The following is a 17087-nucleotide window of genomic DNA, read 5'->3' as shown; positions in this document are numbered from 1 at the left end:
GATTTATCGCCCCCGAAATCTCCTGGATACTAAATTCTATGAAAATCGTTGGAGCCGTTTCCGAGATTCAGATTATATACATATTAAATAAAAAAAATTGCTCGTTTAAAGGTATAAGATTTCGGAATGTTATTCTAATACAAATAACTTACACGTGTAGTGAAAATGCACTTTTGTAATTTCTTCGCATTTTTTTAAAATATATTACGTATTATTCATCTCTTCCTTTCTAAACATTCATACTTTCTGTGTATACTATGCTTATTTACATATATTGTTTTACTTTACAATGCGCTTACAGGATTCCCGGGGTTCTCAGGTCAGTAAAATCAGACCCATTAAAGTTTTTTTTTAGTTTAACTAAATCATAAAAAAATGGCTGAGTACGTTTCCTTATTACTTTTGTTAGCAAAGACTTAAAATTGTAAGTGCGTCATATTTTTTGATTGAAAAGTTTCCAAAGTAAACTGCTATACCATCTAATATTAAAGGATCCAATCTTTTTTTTATAAAAAAATTGTTTTCGTTGCCTATATGGTTGGACGAGCTCACAGTGGTGCTCACTACTCACTGGCTCACTGGTGTTAAATGATTACCGGAGCTCATAAACATCTACAAGATAAATGCTGCCACCCGCCTTAAGATATAAGTTCTAAGGTCTCAGTATAGTTACAACGGCCGCCCCACCCTTCAAACCGAAAAGCATTACTACTTCACGGCAGAAATAGGCAGGGCGGTGGTACCTACCCACGCGGACTCACAAGAGGTCCTACCACCAGTAAAGAAGGTTTTATCGTAAACATATTTTAGTTTTGAATTTACAATTCTTAGCCAACAATAGATGAGCTATATTTCAATTGGCCCGTCCTATAAACGGAAACTACACAGAAGTACCTGTTATAAAACAATAAATAAATAAAAAATCTTTGAGGTATACAATAACATAAACAAAAAAAAACCAACAATCCTTCCTAACAAGAGCAAAATTGACGGGGAAATGAATAATGACTTGTTGAAATTCAATATTCGTTTGATAGGATTCGGCCTATGGATTCATTAAGTCGTGGTCAAAGTGTGCGTCGGTTTAATTGTTTGGCTATAAACTGATGAGAATAGTAAACGAGACGAATTGCTATAGTACGTATTTAGGCATCCATTTTGTGATATTTGAAGTCTAAGAAAATGTTGAAGAATCATTTGTAATAACTTTCTTCTATATCGTTCCCTCACTACTGAGGATCGCGACTACATGTGATGTTCTTCCACTGTGCTCGATCATGGGTGGCATGGACTGCATGGTACAGACTACCACCTAGTGCGTCTCTTACTAGATCTGATCATCTGGCTGGTGTTCTGCCCACGGCGCGCTTGCCCTCTATGCGACCCGTAATTATGTGCTTCTCTAATTCATGTCTGGGAGATCGCATGGTGTGTCCGAAGAAGCTCATAACACGTTCCCGGCAGATGGAAGAGAGCCTTTTTCGGATGTCTAGCTGCCTTAGAATGGACTCGTTTGTTCTCATGGCAGTCCACGGTATTCGTAGCATCCTCCGCCAAACCTACATTTCAAAGGCATCGATCTTTTTGATATCCTGGCTTTTCATGCACCATGTCCCCGCCCCGTAGAGGAATATGGGAAAGATCAGTGCCCGCACCAAGCGCACTTTGGTTTTATAATAATATTTTGTAATAATATCAAGTCTAAGACTTCCAGTCAAGACTTTGTTAATATATTATTATTAGCTTTCATATTATAGATTTGGATGGACTGTATGAAATGGGATATACGAGAGATGAGTGTGAGTGCAAATATGACGTGTGGTAGTCCTGAATGGAGGAAAGGAGATAATTTTTAACGACTTCAAGACTTCGCACTGATTTCAAAATATAGGCACGCATCAATGTCCAATGGCAACAAAATAATTTTATAACTTCGCTCTAACGGATAAAAATAAAGATAAAAATAAATGTTAGTTCGGTTTGTTATTTAAGGACGTGTTTCTTCAATTTTTTAACTACAATAATAGTTCATAGTACATTTCATTGATCAATTTACTTGAAAAATATTTCACGCGTTTATTTTTTATTAGATTGCTTTGTATGAGCAGACGAGGTCAAAGTTGATCTCATATTAAACGGTCGCAGTCATATATCACCACGTATATTCGGCGACGCATCCAAAGTAGACATGTGTAAGTACTGTGTGCCATGCAGTACGCGTTTTTTTTTTTAATCCTACCTATGCTGATAGCCTTGAGAGGCTATTTCAGCTTCGCCCTAACGTTTGTAGGTGAGCTCGCGGGGCTCAACCGGAGAGCTGCTAACACTGACCCTAGCAAGAGCAGTGCGTCGCAGAATCTACCACCGGATCGGAAACGCGACCCACTGAGAAGATCCGGCGAGAAACTCAGTGGGCTGTGTCTATGGGTTAGTTCGCTCGTCGAGCCCTTCGTCGCAAGCGACGGGTTCGACGAGGACGCTGACCGGTGCTTGTGATGCCTAAAAGCACCGTTAATGGATCAGGAGAATCCGTAATGACGTGCTTTGGGCGACGTCGACGGTTTACCATTCGGTCTACTGGGTCGGGTATGTAATTTCCAGCGGCTACGATGAGAGGGCTCTCATGTCGTGCCGCCTTCTCAAAATGGCGCAGCGATGCCGACTGTAGATACTTACTAAATGAGTCGAGCTCCAGGTCATCGTGGAGATCCACATTCCTAAGGAACCATGGCGCTCCGACGGCTATCCTGCAGAATCGTGATTGAATGTGTAAGTACTGTGTGCCATGTAGTACGCGCAATATAGCACGACCGCGTACTCTGACAGTACCTATTACCCGGCAAAATTTAGCATGTCACATAAGACATTCATATCCACAAAACAAATTATATAAAGGTCGGTTCTTATCTAGAGGTCCGTTTTGTCCATAGCGTTCTAAGACTAAGTACTGTACTACTGTATATGTTCGGGTGTAAAAAAAAAAAGTCTCAATTATTTACTGTTCATAAGCTGTAACTAAAAATGTAAATATTAATTAATTTTATTTAAACATTTAAAAAAATCTCAAGTAAACTTGTATAGAGTTTACTTTTATTTATTACACCCGAATATTCAGTAAAATAAGACTTACGTAATTGTCAGCGGGTTATACAAATTAAATAATACAGGCATATTTCTGACAGGTTATAATTAGCGTACTGAGTACTGTCTAATGCCATATTACGCGGTACAGAATGTCATGCCATATGGCATTATTTCATAGAGTACTGTTTGGGCATGTTTAATCCAAAGGGTAAAGTCTCAAACATAACAACCTAATTGAAGCCGTCAGCGCAAAAGTGGCATAACCCACAATTCATATTCGCGCAATTTATTTAAACATAATAAATTTTGATGCAAATCGGCCTATCCCTAGTTTCATCCGTAGATAAAAGATGACTTTGTAAACATAATTTTAGCGCGTTTTTTTTTTGCCTACGAAGTATTGTAAAGGTATATTCGAACCTCATTATGGAGATAATGTGTGGTCCAAAGTGGCCAAAAGTGGCCTAATCTTACCATAGTTAGTATGGAGATAGTATCTATGGTAAGCTTAGGCCACTTTTGCGCTGACGGCCTCAACTATTGCGTGGAAAAAATGTAGGACAGTGGTACTTATCCGTAAAGTCACACAACACGCTGATGTCATTTTTACTGGTAATAGGACGTCTTGTGAATCCGCACGGGTATCAACACACTTCCTATTTCTGCCGAGAAGCAGTAATGCGTTTCGGTTTGAAGGATGGCGCAGCCTTTGTAATTTAAAAACTAAGACCTTAGAACTCATATCTCAAGGTAGGTGGCGGCGTTTACGTTGTACATGTCTATGGGCTCCGGTAACCACTTCACACCAGGTGGGCCGTGAGCTCGTCTACTCATCTAACCAATAATAAAAAAAGCCGTAACATCAGTAAATGCTAGCACAGCAAATATGCTACAGAATACATACATCCTGAAAACTTTGCTGACCATTTTCTAATTTCTTAGAGGTATGATAGACGCAGTAGGTAATGGGATTAATGTATTCAAGCCATTACATTATTATTAATGTACATCATTGATTTTTTTAATAAAATACTTAAGCCACTTGTCTCTTTAAATAAGGAATCTATCGGCCATTTTTTAAGTAGTACTAAATTAGTGGAAACAAATTAGATGCACTTTCCAATACAACGCACGCACCTATGGATACACTTCTTTTTGTCGTTCTATTTAGCTGTTGCACACATGACACAACATTTTAATTCGGGCAATTTAAATTCGCAACCCGTATTTTATAACAAAATAAATTTCGCTCACGCTCAAACCAGGCTTTTGAATATATTTATCATAGCTTTGCGCGCGACTCCGTCCGCATGGAATGGCGACTTAGGGCAGCATTTTAGGACATATCTTTTGGTGTATAAACACTATCATTTGGGTAGTTAGAAAATCTAATTTAAAGTAATGCTTCTCTATACACGACATTACACGTATAGCCATCGGGGATCAAAGCATATAGGTTGCTAGGCTTATCATAAAGTTTACCACAATAAATTAGTGAAAAACACATCTAAATCCGATAAGCTGTTTCTGAGATTAGCGTGCACAAACGCACAGACAAACAGACAAAAATTCTAAAAATCATTATTTTGAGTTCTATTGCGTTCATAAAGCCCCCAATAACATTTTTTTCTGAGATATCTTCCATGTACAGACAGCGACCAGTTACGGTTTTTGTTGTATGTATTGATGATCCTACTGGTGGATTCATAGAGGTACTAGGTCACACTTTCGGACATAGAGTAAAATTCTCGATTATATTGATTAAATTATATTATTTCTTTATCGAAAAAACTTACGTATTTTAATATGGAAATTGGCAACTGACCAAAGACTAGAGTTCCGGCCTACTGTCGTCCCTCACCAGGTGTTTTATAACACAGATCACGATTGCTTTTTTCCTGATGACGACACAGTTCGTAAGAAAGAGTGAAAAAAACGCGTGGGTTTGAATGTATTATCCGCACAGTAACGATACGATAGATCTCGGGCCAGAACTATGTAACGCGGGCCTTTTCTAATTAGACTCATCTCTATTACTGGTGTTAGGACCTCTGGTGAGTCTGCACGGGCAGGTACCGACACCCCGCCTATTTCTGCCGTGAAGCAGTAATGCGTTTCGGTTTGAAGGGTGGGGGGGCAGCCGTAGTAACCATACTGAGATCTTAGAACTCATATTTTCATTTACATTTTACGCTATAGGCATTTACGTTATAGATGTATATGGGCTCCAGTAACCACTTAACACCAGGTGGGCTGTGAGCTCATTCACCCATCTAAGCAATAAATAAATAAAATATTTGTACAGTTTTTTCTTAGCGCACCGATCCAAGCTGGATCTTGGCCTCCGATACCAAGTAACGCCATTTCTTGCGGCCCCGTATTGTTTCCTGCCATTGGATAGCATAAAGCAGGTCCTCATCCACCAGGCCTTTTCAACGATATTTGGGGCTCCCGGCCGACTGTCAAGGGCTTGGTTGTCCCAAGTATATCCACTTTACAGTTATGTGTACTGATTCAATATATTTATGTACATTAGTACATTTGTTGTTTAGACATAAACATTTTTTTTTATCTATCACTACAGGTCTAATAGAGGCGGCTTCTTCTTTCTGGAAGATTCCATTCTATGATTCTTTTGTATTCTCGTAGGGTCTTTAAGATACGTCTGCGTTTGCTAGGGCAAACAACTATCTTGCCCGTAAATCACTTGGTAGCTCTTAAAGATCCAATGTCTATCATTGTTAATTAGTTATCATCAGAATCGCCATGCTTAGTTCTATAGAAATCTAGGTGATTTCTTCGATGGCTAGACAAAAAAAAAAGTTTTCGTTCGTATATGGCAAGTGAATTTATGCAAAATAAAACCAACAAAATTTCAATGTTACTGAATACGTAACTGATATGTGAATTCGTGCAGGGTTAAGAGACATTTTTTTTTTTTGTCGTGCTTGCCACTCAAATTTATTCTGGTTGCCCAAAAATGTGCGACGGCTGTGGAAATAATCTTCGCGTAGTTAAACTTTGTCGATTCGATTCCACGAATGAACGTGCAAAAATCGCTGAATATAAATTCGAGATCAGTGTGTTTGGTGCGAGTTTTTTAACGTTTTCGATAACGTAAAAGTTAACCCAATTTTGTATGCAGTTTGAACAGCTTACTAGTAGGTGAGCTCACGGGGCTCGAACCTGACGACGTTGCTAACAAGAGCCGTGCTTCGCAGAATCTACCACCGGATCGGAAACGCGACCCACTGAGAAGATCCGGCGAGAAACTCAGTGGGCTGTGTCTGAGAGTTAATTTACTCGTCGAGCCCTTCGTCGCAAGCGACGGGTTCGACGAGAACTATGACCGGTGCTTGAGGTACCTAGAAGCACCGTTAGTGGATCGGGAGGATCCGATATGTCGTGTTTGGGGCGACGTCGACTACTTTCCATTCTGTCCGCAGGATCGAGAATGTAGTTACCGGCGGCCACGATGAGAGGGTTCTCGTGTCGTGAAGTGGTTTGAACAGCGCCCCTAGCGGTGAACGTAGGCAAACGATCCCATTCCATTTTAAACGGCCGTCTGGTGTAGTGGTAAGTGACATGGTCACTACACAAGGGGGTCGCGGGTTCGAATCCCGCCAAGGGAAGATATTTGTATGATAAATATAAATGTCTTTCCAGGGCTATGGGTGTATATTAAATATATGTATGTGTATAATAAAAATATTATATTTATTTCCGTTATCTGGTACCTGTAACACAAGTTCTTTACGAACTTACCACGGGACCAGTTAACGTGGCGTGATTGTTAGTAAATATTTATATTTATATTTATAATTATATTCCATACAAATATGAGTTAACTTTTACGCTATCGAGAACGTTAAAAAACTCGCACTAAGCACACAGATTACGTTTTATGAAACTGGTCCGTACCGAACATAAGAAATGCGTGACAGTACACCCCGAACTGCGATATCTCTGTCCAATTTTAATAATAAAACAGTATATTCAACTCATTTTCTTTCATATATTTCTTAAGGCCGGTATCAGCGTACAATTTTGCGGGCTAGTAATCATAGTGTATACCTACTGATTTGGAAGGGTAGGATAGCAGATATACGACTAAAATTGAGTTTCCGCCTTCAGATCTGAGGGTGGGTAGTACATATTATTATGTTGCAACGACCGTTAGGTTCCGTGCTCTATGCTCTAATGTATAAATTAAAATCCTGGCATTTTTTACCACTGTAAGTAGACGAACGTATAGTACACTATGATGTTACTGTTAAACGTGGTAGGTAGTGGTGGTAGGACCTCTTATGAGTCCGCACGGGTAGTTACCACTACCCTGCCTATTTTTACCGTAAAGCAGTAATGCGTTTCGGCTTGAAGAGTGACGCAGTCGTTGTAACTATATCTGAGAACTTAGAACTTATATCTCAAGGTGGGTGGCGCATTTGTCTATGGGCTCCAGTAACCACTTAACACCAGGTGGACCGTGAGCTCGTCTAGCCATCTAAGCAATAAAAATAAATAAAAAATAAAAACGTGAACGTCAGCAACTATCTTTCAAACTTCGTTTCTCGAAAATTTTCGCGCATGATAATAAACCCTTCTTTAAGGTGTGTTCCAAATAAATTTGATCAGCTGGACGATTTCATGTCAACCTTAAAGTGTCTTAACACTAATAAGTAAATCAGTAAGCAATTTCAAAGTTAACTTCAATAGACAACTTACATTGCTATCGACACCTGATCAAATATCTTTTAGTGATATGAAATTTGAATTTTACAGAATAATTGGTTTTATAAAGAGCTCATATCTGAATTTGAAAATTAATAGAATAGAAAAAATAATCGTTACTCAGTGATCTATGGAAGTTAAATCCAGTATCATTTCAATAGGAAAATTAAAGGATCAAATATCAGAACCATAGCTTTTTCTTTTTTTATAACAACGAGAGGCAAACAAGCAAGACGGGTCACCTGATGGTAAGTGATTCACCGCTGCCCACGGCCACCAGCGTTTACGCCAGTGCGTATTGTCGATTTTGAGATCTTTTCATCTCCGGACTGTTCTTTTTTTTCTATTCCTACTTATTCGGTTGTAGCTTATGGGGCTATTCCAGCCTAGCGTGAACGAGTAGCTAAACTTACGGGCTCAATCTGAGAGAGTTTTCTAGCATTAGCCGTAGCAAGAGCAGTGTTTTGCAGAATCTACCATCGGATAGGAATCGCGACCAACTCAGATGATCTGGCGAGAAGCTTAGTGAGCTATATTTTAGTTAGACCATGTTGTGGCTACGTAGGGACATAGAAATGCGCCATAAATCTCCTTCCGTGACCTAAACTAGACTAAAAACAAACTAAGAGGAGAAACGATAGCAGCATTATGTGAGAAATATATCAGCGTATGGTCATTTACTGGTGTTGGCGTACGCAACAAGGTCTCATTATTCTGCTCTACCGCGAAGCAGCCATACGTTTCGGTTTGAAGACTGGTACTGTCAACGCAAATGAGATTTATTTCTTATATCTCAAGGATGGTGGTAATAGTCACGTTGTCATGCAAAAAAAACACCCGAAAAATAAGCAAATACTCAAGCAAGCTGCAAGTCCTAAGTCATCTTTTAAAATACGCGACATGGTTCTAGGTGCTATCTCCATCTCCCGAGATAAAATCTTTTGCTTTCGGACAGGATTTCTTCGAATTCTTTCCCTTACTGCTTTGACCACCTTTTTCGTACGAACACTACGGCCAGACCTTTTTCTGTCACAAACAGAGGAGGTCTCATTGCACGTATTAATAGCCCGGTACACAAACATTTTACTAATACCAAGCGTATGGAGAGTTTTAAAAATTGCATTTGACTCCATACCTACTTTGTGTAATGCAATCACAGCGATTCGGTTCTCTTTATCACCCCACTCCATTTTAATATCGCAAAATATTGTACAATGTATTGGCGCCAAAATGAGAAAACTCAATGAGCAATCATATAAAAATGACAGATTCTAAATTCAAATGTAATATTTTGTTTATTTTTAATTGTAACAGTATTTATGGCCAGACTAAGTAAATTATATAGACTAAAAAGCATTAGCGTTTTCTCTTAAAACATGCAACAGACAACAGTCGTTAACAACAATTTGATTCACTTCTCACTGTACCACCGTTCTCTTTCACCTATATAAACAAACAAAAAATTACACCTCACTCCAGCACCCCACCACTGTTAGCATCGGGATAATATCCAAAATCATAATCCGCATTAATTTACAACGAAACCTCCTTTGTTCCAGGGAAATTCCGTCGCGAATTCCACAGATCGTACTTCAAATGTTTCTGCTGCTGTCACACCACGCCGGCGCCAGAACAGAATGGGGCTTCGTTTGAGCCAATCGGCAGTTCTAGGGCTAGGACCATCCGCACCACGGTCCGACGGCACGACTCCTGCGTCAGCTATCGACTCGCCCATCTGTCACCATCGAACCACAACATTCACCGGGACTACATTCAAAATACGAACACGTCTTTTATCGAGCCAATGAACGGGAATCGCAGGTCTAAAATCAGGGACGAATCGATCAGCGACACCGCGACACGTTTCACGGTGACCACCGATATCCCTTGTAAAGATTGACAGAAGGACATACTCGTCTGCGACATAAGGAAGAACGGAGTCGAGAACTATATAGCGAGGAGCACGAATAGCATCGATTGTAAACCTTACTACGATTGCTTTAAGAGTCACGGTGAAGCTACGGAGGAAAGACACAGCGATTGCTATGATTACAGAGCGGCCGATAGTGATTTGTTTACGGTTGACGACTGTAAGGATCCGAAATTTAAATTTAATCGCAGTTTGAACAGTTGTCAAATTAAGAACAAGAAGAAATTTAATGTGGCGTTCTGATTTTTCGATTCTGTTTTCTAGTTTCGAGATGAAATCTATGTCTGTGTAAATAAATCTGGCTAGTGTAATTAAAAAAGTGCGTGCGTATAAAGTACACATGAGTACAAAAGAGAAGTGAAACTTTTTTGGCGAACTAATTTATAAGTCTTGCTTAAATTTATACAAATCTAAAACTTTAGATTTCCGAGACTTAGAGGAAGGGAAAAAGGAAGATATGTTCCCGCCAAAAGTTTGTCAAATGTCAATCTCAAACCTCAGTGTTGACAGTCACATTATGTTTAGATTTCTAAATTGTAAATGACCAATATTTTACCAATTGAATTGACTAATTTAATTTCATGCTATTTGATTAATGTTCCAAATTCTTTTCATTTCAGTTCAATTCCTATTAACATTTTTCAAAAAAAAAATTATAAAATATTAGGCTGTATGGTATGATACATTTGCCTTTCCAGTTGGAAAAATACAACAACTACTACTACTGACATTTGACAAGTACTTAATTTCAATAGTAGTTTGATGTCACTTCCGTTGCATACCTGCGTGACGTTCTGTAAAAATTTTACCCTCATGCGCCTAAAGAAGTTTCACTTCAAAAATTTTTAGTATACGAAATTGAAGTTGTATATGTTACCAAAGATTTAGTTTTCTTCTCCCAAATATATTATGAGATAGCGTAAAATTTGTAGAATACGATTTTGCTCAGTACGGGCTATTATAGATTTTAGATGGCGAAGATTCATCATCATATTATAATAATATCATTATATTTAATTAAGATGTATATAAATCTATAACATCCTTGAATGTTTACAAAATTTATCACAGACTAATATCTTATCTCGTTTTTTTACGTAGCAAGTCTCAAAAGCTATACAAGGACATTTTATATTTTATGACTTTCACAATGAAATCTTTTTATTCAATGGTGTTATGGACACTTTCGTCGGTTTCAATTTTAAACTTTCAACACTTGAAGCTACTACAAGTACCCAGAATTCTCCAACAATTGTTCATAATTCGTGGGGGAGAAGACTTCAAAATTCTTAAAGAATTTTAGGCAGTAAATTTTCTCTACCACCAGGGACGAATTCCTAGGTAAGTTTAATGTTATAGAAAAGATGAGTTAATTCCAAGCTAAGTCTGCGTAGACTAAAATACGCCTTTAATAGATAATTCTAATGTTTTTCTTTTGAGGAGAAGCTTACTTCGTGTGATAGTTTTGTTTGTGATCTTTTATATTTATTTTATCTTTGTAAATAATTTATCTTTCCACAAATATATTTTATAAAGTTACGGTTCGATTTCGACTTTTTGACAGCTACCGTCCGTGATTCGAAAATCGTAAATTAGGTTGTATTTTATTTTATTATTTTTATGTTGTGTATTTGACCAGTTTCCTTTTTTAGTACCCTTGTGGCCCAACTGGTGGGGAGTGGTTACCGTCGCCCATGGACACCAACAATGCCAGAGGCAGAACCAAGCCGCTGCCAACCGATAAAATCCAAAAGCATAGATAGGTTGCGAACTTTTTGTTTCAAGGTCTCTAGTCATTTTTGGTCTAGACGATTGAGCATGAATGACGCCGAACATTTTGTATATCACAATGTGAGATTGAATTCTCAATTGTATTGTAGTATTGCTGCATTCTTCAAGTCGAAATAGTGTGCTTTTTAACGCTCTCGACAGCGTAAAAGTTAACTCATATTTGTATGGAGTTGGAATAGCGCCCCTAGCGGCAAACGTAGGCAAACGTTCCAAATTCGTAAAAAAATTAGTTAACTTTAACGCTATCGAGAACGTTTAAAAGCTCACGCTGTGCACACAGATGACTGCTTCGCGTCAGATATTGACAATGCAATTTATTGTTTAACAAAAACAAACAATAAAACCGCTGGTAAATCTAAAATTAACACAGAAATATCGTTACGAATGCTACCAGTTACGTAAACAAACGTTTTCATTAACAACTAGGCTAATGTTTACAAGCAATGTTAATTGTATTTGTAAAGTTCTTTGACCTCATGAGAAATCGACCAGAATGTTTTCTTTTGGGGATGAATTCACTTTGTTGGGTTTTTTGTTTCTCTAAGCCATGACATGAGTTTAATGAAACGGCCGATTCAAATGATGCTGGAAATATCTTTCTTTTTTTTCAGAGACGCATGAGCGAGATCATGATCCACCTGATGTTAATTGATTTCTGAAACCCAACAGGGCAAGAGTAGATATAAGCGTAAGACTCAATGGAATACCAGCTGTCTCAGTTTTTAAACAGGAATTACCGTAGAAATACGCAGCATCACCTACCCGACCGCAGACAAAACAAGACGACATACCATCTATAATTACGCAAACTACAATGCTTGCAAGCTTGATTTTTTATTTTCCTTACCTTTCCTTATTACCTTTCCTTATTAGCCTTGAGAGGCTATTTCAGCGTAATCTTAACTAGTAGGTGAGCTCACGGGGCTCAAACCTGACGACGTTGCTAACACGAACCATAGCAAGAGCCATGCTTCGCAGAATCTACCACCGGATCGGAAACGCGACCCACTGAGAAGATCCGGCGAGAAACCCAGTGGGCTGTTTCTGAGGGTTGATTTACTCGTCGAGCCCTTCGTTGCAAGCGACGGGTTCGACGAGAACGATGACCGAGTTTTTCTTGCACGATCATCATGAAAGTTCATTCGCGAACATGTGGTAAGCTGATCATAATATAAGTGTTTTCAATTTGCGAAAATTGGGGCAAGCGTCATTAAATAATAAGCTAGACATATAAACACGAACAGTCTAATTTGAATGAGAATATTTCGATGTTCCCGAAAATTCTCACGAGCTGTGGACGTGATCAGAATAAGCGTTCTCTTTTAATTTCGCGGCTATTCCAGTGAGTTCATTAAAAAAAAAAAATATTGAGCTTTCGAAACAATCATAAGAATTAAGTGAACGTAAGTTTTAAAATTTAAAGTGTATTCGTGTTCTTGAGTACGCGATTTGTAAAGCCTCACAAAATGCAACTTAATTTGATATTACTGCAGAATTTTTACTGGTGGTAGGACCTCTTGTGAGTCCGCGCGGGTGGGTACCACCACCCTGCCTATTTCTGCCGTGAAGCAGTAATGCGTTTCGGTTTGAAGGGTGGGGCAGCCGTTGTAACTATACTGAGACCCTTAGAACTTATATCTCAAGGTGGGTGGCGCATTTACGTCGTAGATGTCTATGGGCTCCAGTAACCACTTAACACCAGGTGGGCTGTGAGCTCGTCCACTCATATAAGCAATAAAAAAAAAAAAAGGAATTCACATTGACCTCAGAAACAGGCTGTATAACTTATACATATATATACAGTATGTGTTCATTCCAGAACCAAAAGCAAGGACAATATTGTTTTACTATTTGAAGCGCTTGATAATGTTATCCTAGAGTCTAAAGCCAAGACAGTCAATTTACGTAATCTGAGCTTATGGGCGGGTGGTGGCGCATTTACGTTGTAGATGCCTATGGGCTTGAGTAACCACTTAACACCAGGTCGGCTGTGAGCTAGTCCACCCATCTAAGCAATAAAAAAAATCCCTGTTTTATTATGAACCTCAACTTATAGTCGATAATAATATGTCTCGACATTAAGCATCTATGATTTCAACTTTGATAAGTATTCTGTAAATAATCGATAGAGTTATTAGTTATTTTGAAAATGAAATAGTGTTCTTTTGAAAATTAAACAAATAGAACTAACTAGTCAAAATTTCGTGTGAAATCGATTTTTGTTGTGACTGGTATTGTAAGTGTGATAGAGAAATATATTTGTATATTGATGGAAAGTACCACATAGCCTATAGTTTGACAGTAGGATGTCTTCAGTCCCCTGATGTATACACTATCTATCGTGCCTGCATCAACAAAACACTTGAGTGCAGTTTCTCCATCATTTTCGAAGCCGGCTTTCTTGGTTTAACTCTCAGAGCGCGAACCGTCGATATATAGACTCCATTAGTGCGTATAAAGTGGGGAGCGTCGTAATACCGACTCTTGCGCAGTTTGCCTTTTTATTTATTAAATAAATACAGTTTGTAAAAAAATACATATTTTATTTGATTAGTTTAATATGTCCCTTGCATATAACAGAAATAATTACGAAAATTAATTTACTTTTTGATGAAAATAATTGAGTTTCTGTGCAATTATGTGGTACTTTTTTCAAATATCCTTTAGCAATTTTTGCAAAATATGTGAAGATAAACTCAGAACTAAAATGTTTATAATCTATGGACGGGACGAACTTAAGTTTTTTTCAAAACAAAAATTAATGTAAATTGTTGGTTTGTTTTAATTTAAAACCGGCAATAATAAAAAGGAAAATGTGATTTTTTCGAATTTCAATCATTTGACGTTATATTATAATATTAAATAGTTAAAAAGAAATATGTGTGTGTAATATATTATATGTGTAAAATAAATAATAAAATTTATGTCATGTATTCTTTTAATTGTTTTATTTATAGTTCTATGTTTATTTAATTATATGACCATATTTTATTTTCGCGTATGCTATAGTAGAATTTTTTTAAATCAAGTTTCCTATACAATCAGTAGTTTTCAGTATCTACTATCAATGTAAACATTTGTTTGTCTTTTCGTTGGTGCTTTGAGTGTGCGTGTACCGTTGTTTTTATTGCTTAGATAGATGGACGATCTCACAGCCCACCTGGTGTTAAATGATCACTGGAACCCATAGACATCTACAGAGTAAATGCGCCACCCACCTCGAGATATAAGTTCTAAGGTCTCAGTATAGTTATAACGGCTACCCCACCCTTCAAACCGAAGCGCATTACTATCATTTATTGAAGCAATAAAAATTACATACATAATATATTAATTCAAAAATCAGCTATTCATACCAGGCCTTTAGTTGATTAAAAGATTCAATTCGTTTATTTTTTTATTGCTTAGATGGACGAGCTCACATCACACGCACACCTGGTATTAAGTGGTTACCGGAGCCCATAGACATCTAAAACGTAATTGCCGTCACCCACCTCGAGACATAAGTTCTAAGGTCTCACTTTTTTAACAGAACAACGGCTGCCCCACCCTTCAAACCGAAACGTATTACTGCTTCACGGCGGAAATAGGCAGGGTGATGGTACCTACCCGTGCGGACTTCCAAGAGGTATATAAAATACCTCTAATAATAGTACCTCTAATTGAATTAATGCAATTATGTATTAAGGTAAATAAAATGAGAATTTAATCTCATTTCGTTGATTAAAATGAACATCGCATTCACATCTTTGGGCCCCCTTCCCCTGCCTACCACAGATGGGCCATACACCTCTCTGCCTGACCACAGCAAGCAAGAAAACCGTTAATGGTAATCTATCAATATACGACAGAGCTTAACCGGCTACAAATAAGTACATGGGTCACTAACCTCAGTGCTGCTAGCCATTAAATGGTTACGTTGAGGGACGTGAGCATTGTATTTTGCAATGATTGTCTCCATCACTCTTTAATCTAATTCAAATTCAAAATCATTTATTTCAACTTAGATGTCAGTATGACACACTTGTTGAATGTCAAAATATAAATAACTAGCGACCCGCCCTCGCTTCGCTTCGGAAACATTAAAACACACATGAAACCAAAAAAAAATTAAAAAAAGTTGCCTATGTTCATCAGGGACAATGTCGGCTTCTAATGGAAAAAGAATTTTTCAAATCGGTCCAGTAGTTTCGGAGCCTATTCGAAACAAACAAACAAACAAATCTTTCCTCTTTATAATATTAGTATAGACAATGTTAACTCTACCACCGGTTCCAAAAAAAGCCACAGTCCTGAGAAGAACCGGCGAAACAAACTCAGCGGGCTTTTTTTTTTGTTTTTTCTCAAATTTTTTTTTTTTTTTAAATAAAATAAAAATATTTACAATAAAAGAAAAAACAAGTCAAAAAATACAATTAATAAAATAATAATAATGAAAAATGAAAAGGCCAGGAGCGAACGCCTCATTCCCACGTAGTGCCATCTAGTAAATAATCCTTAACTTTATAAAATGCCATGTTGCACAAACGTTCCTTGACAGTTTTCTTAAATCTAGGAACAGGTAGTAATTGAACATTTAATGTGTGGTAGGTGTAACATAACACAGTGCTAGACGATTTAAATCGTTTCTAAACACTAGTGGGAAAGTGGCATCGCTTCTTGCAATATACCGGGGGTGTTATCACAGATGTGGCATATATAGTTGATCTACATTGTAGACAATAGTATTACGATCGGCTGTATGTTGGGTATCCTAATAGCAATATTCAAATTAGTGCTTCAAAATAGTTAAAAAAGTGTACAGTAACAATTTGAGTGCTTAATCCGGCAATGGTAAGTTGATCTGACCGAGGCCTAATGGTATCTACCGAATAACAGACAGTACTATTGTTAAAAACCGATGGCTTACTTTTTAGGAAACTCAAATATGCAAATAGTCCTACATTTTGATTTGAAGTTATAAAAGACTAGCGGCCTGCTCCGGCTCCGCTCGGGTCTTTAACAAAAATTTCAACGATATTTGACGTGGTTTTTTTTTTTAAATAAAAGAACACTTATGGCGTAATGACTATAACAATTAGGCATATGCTGTCGCGACACTTTTTGTAAATATTAATGTGTTCTACAAAAACGTAGTACATTATTTTATTCTATCATGAATAGTTTTCGTAGGGCACGCGATGTAAAGAATATTTTAGGTAATTTTTTTACACCTAGGGTTACATTATTAGAGTTTTAGTAAGGATCCCTAATTTTTTACAAAAAAGATGTCACTCGGGAATAGTGTAGCTTCCAAAGAGTGAAAGAATTTTTCAAATCGGTTCAGTACTTTCGGAGCCTATTCAATACAAACAAACCAACAAATCTTTCCTCTTTATAATATTACTAGCGACCCGCCCTCGCTTCGCTTCGGAAACATTAAAACACACATGAAAAAAAAAAAAAAATTTTTTTTAAAAAGTAGCCTATGTTCATCAGGGACAATGTCGGCTTCTAATGGAAAAATAATTTTTCAAATCGGTCCAGTAGTTTCGGAGCCTATTCGAAACAA

The 17087-nt window shown here is 37.6% G+C and overlaps 1 protein-coding gene across 1 annotated transcript in view; it reads left to right on the top strand.

The window, feature by feature from the left end:
* Positions 1–14472, top strand: part of NGR-A5 (neuropeptide receptor A5) — a 108253-nt gene extending 93781 nt beyond the window's left edge. The window contains exon 8 of the mRNA XM_028173713.2: positions 9375–14472. Within this exon, the coding sequence (XP_028029514.2) occupies positions 9375–9715 (341 nt within the window). The 3' untranslated portion in view covers positions 9716–14472. The remainder of the gene's footprint in view (positions 1–9374) is intronic.
* The last annotated feature ends 2615 nt before the right edge of the window (positions 14473–17087 follow it).

The sequence above is a fragment of the Bombyx mandarina genome, chromosome 20, assembly GCF_030267445.1.
Source record: "Bombyx mandarina strain Sakado chromosome 20, ASM3026744v2".
In the NCBI taxonomy this organism is placed as follows: domain Eukaryota; kingdom Metazoa; phylum Arthropoda; class Insecta; order Lepidoptera; family Bombycidae; genus Bombyx; species Bombyx mandarina.
Note: the sequence above shows the minus strand (reverse complement) of the source record. Positions and strands in the feature narration are given on the sequence as shown.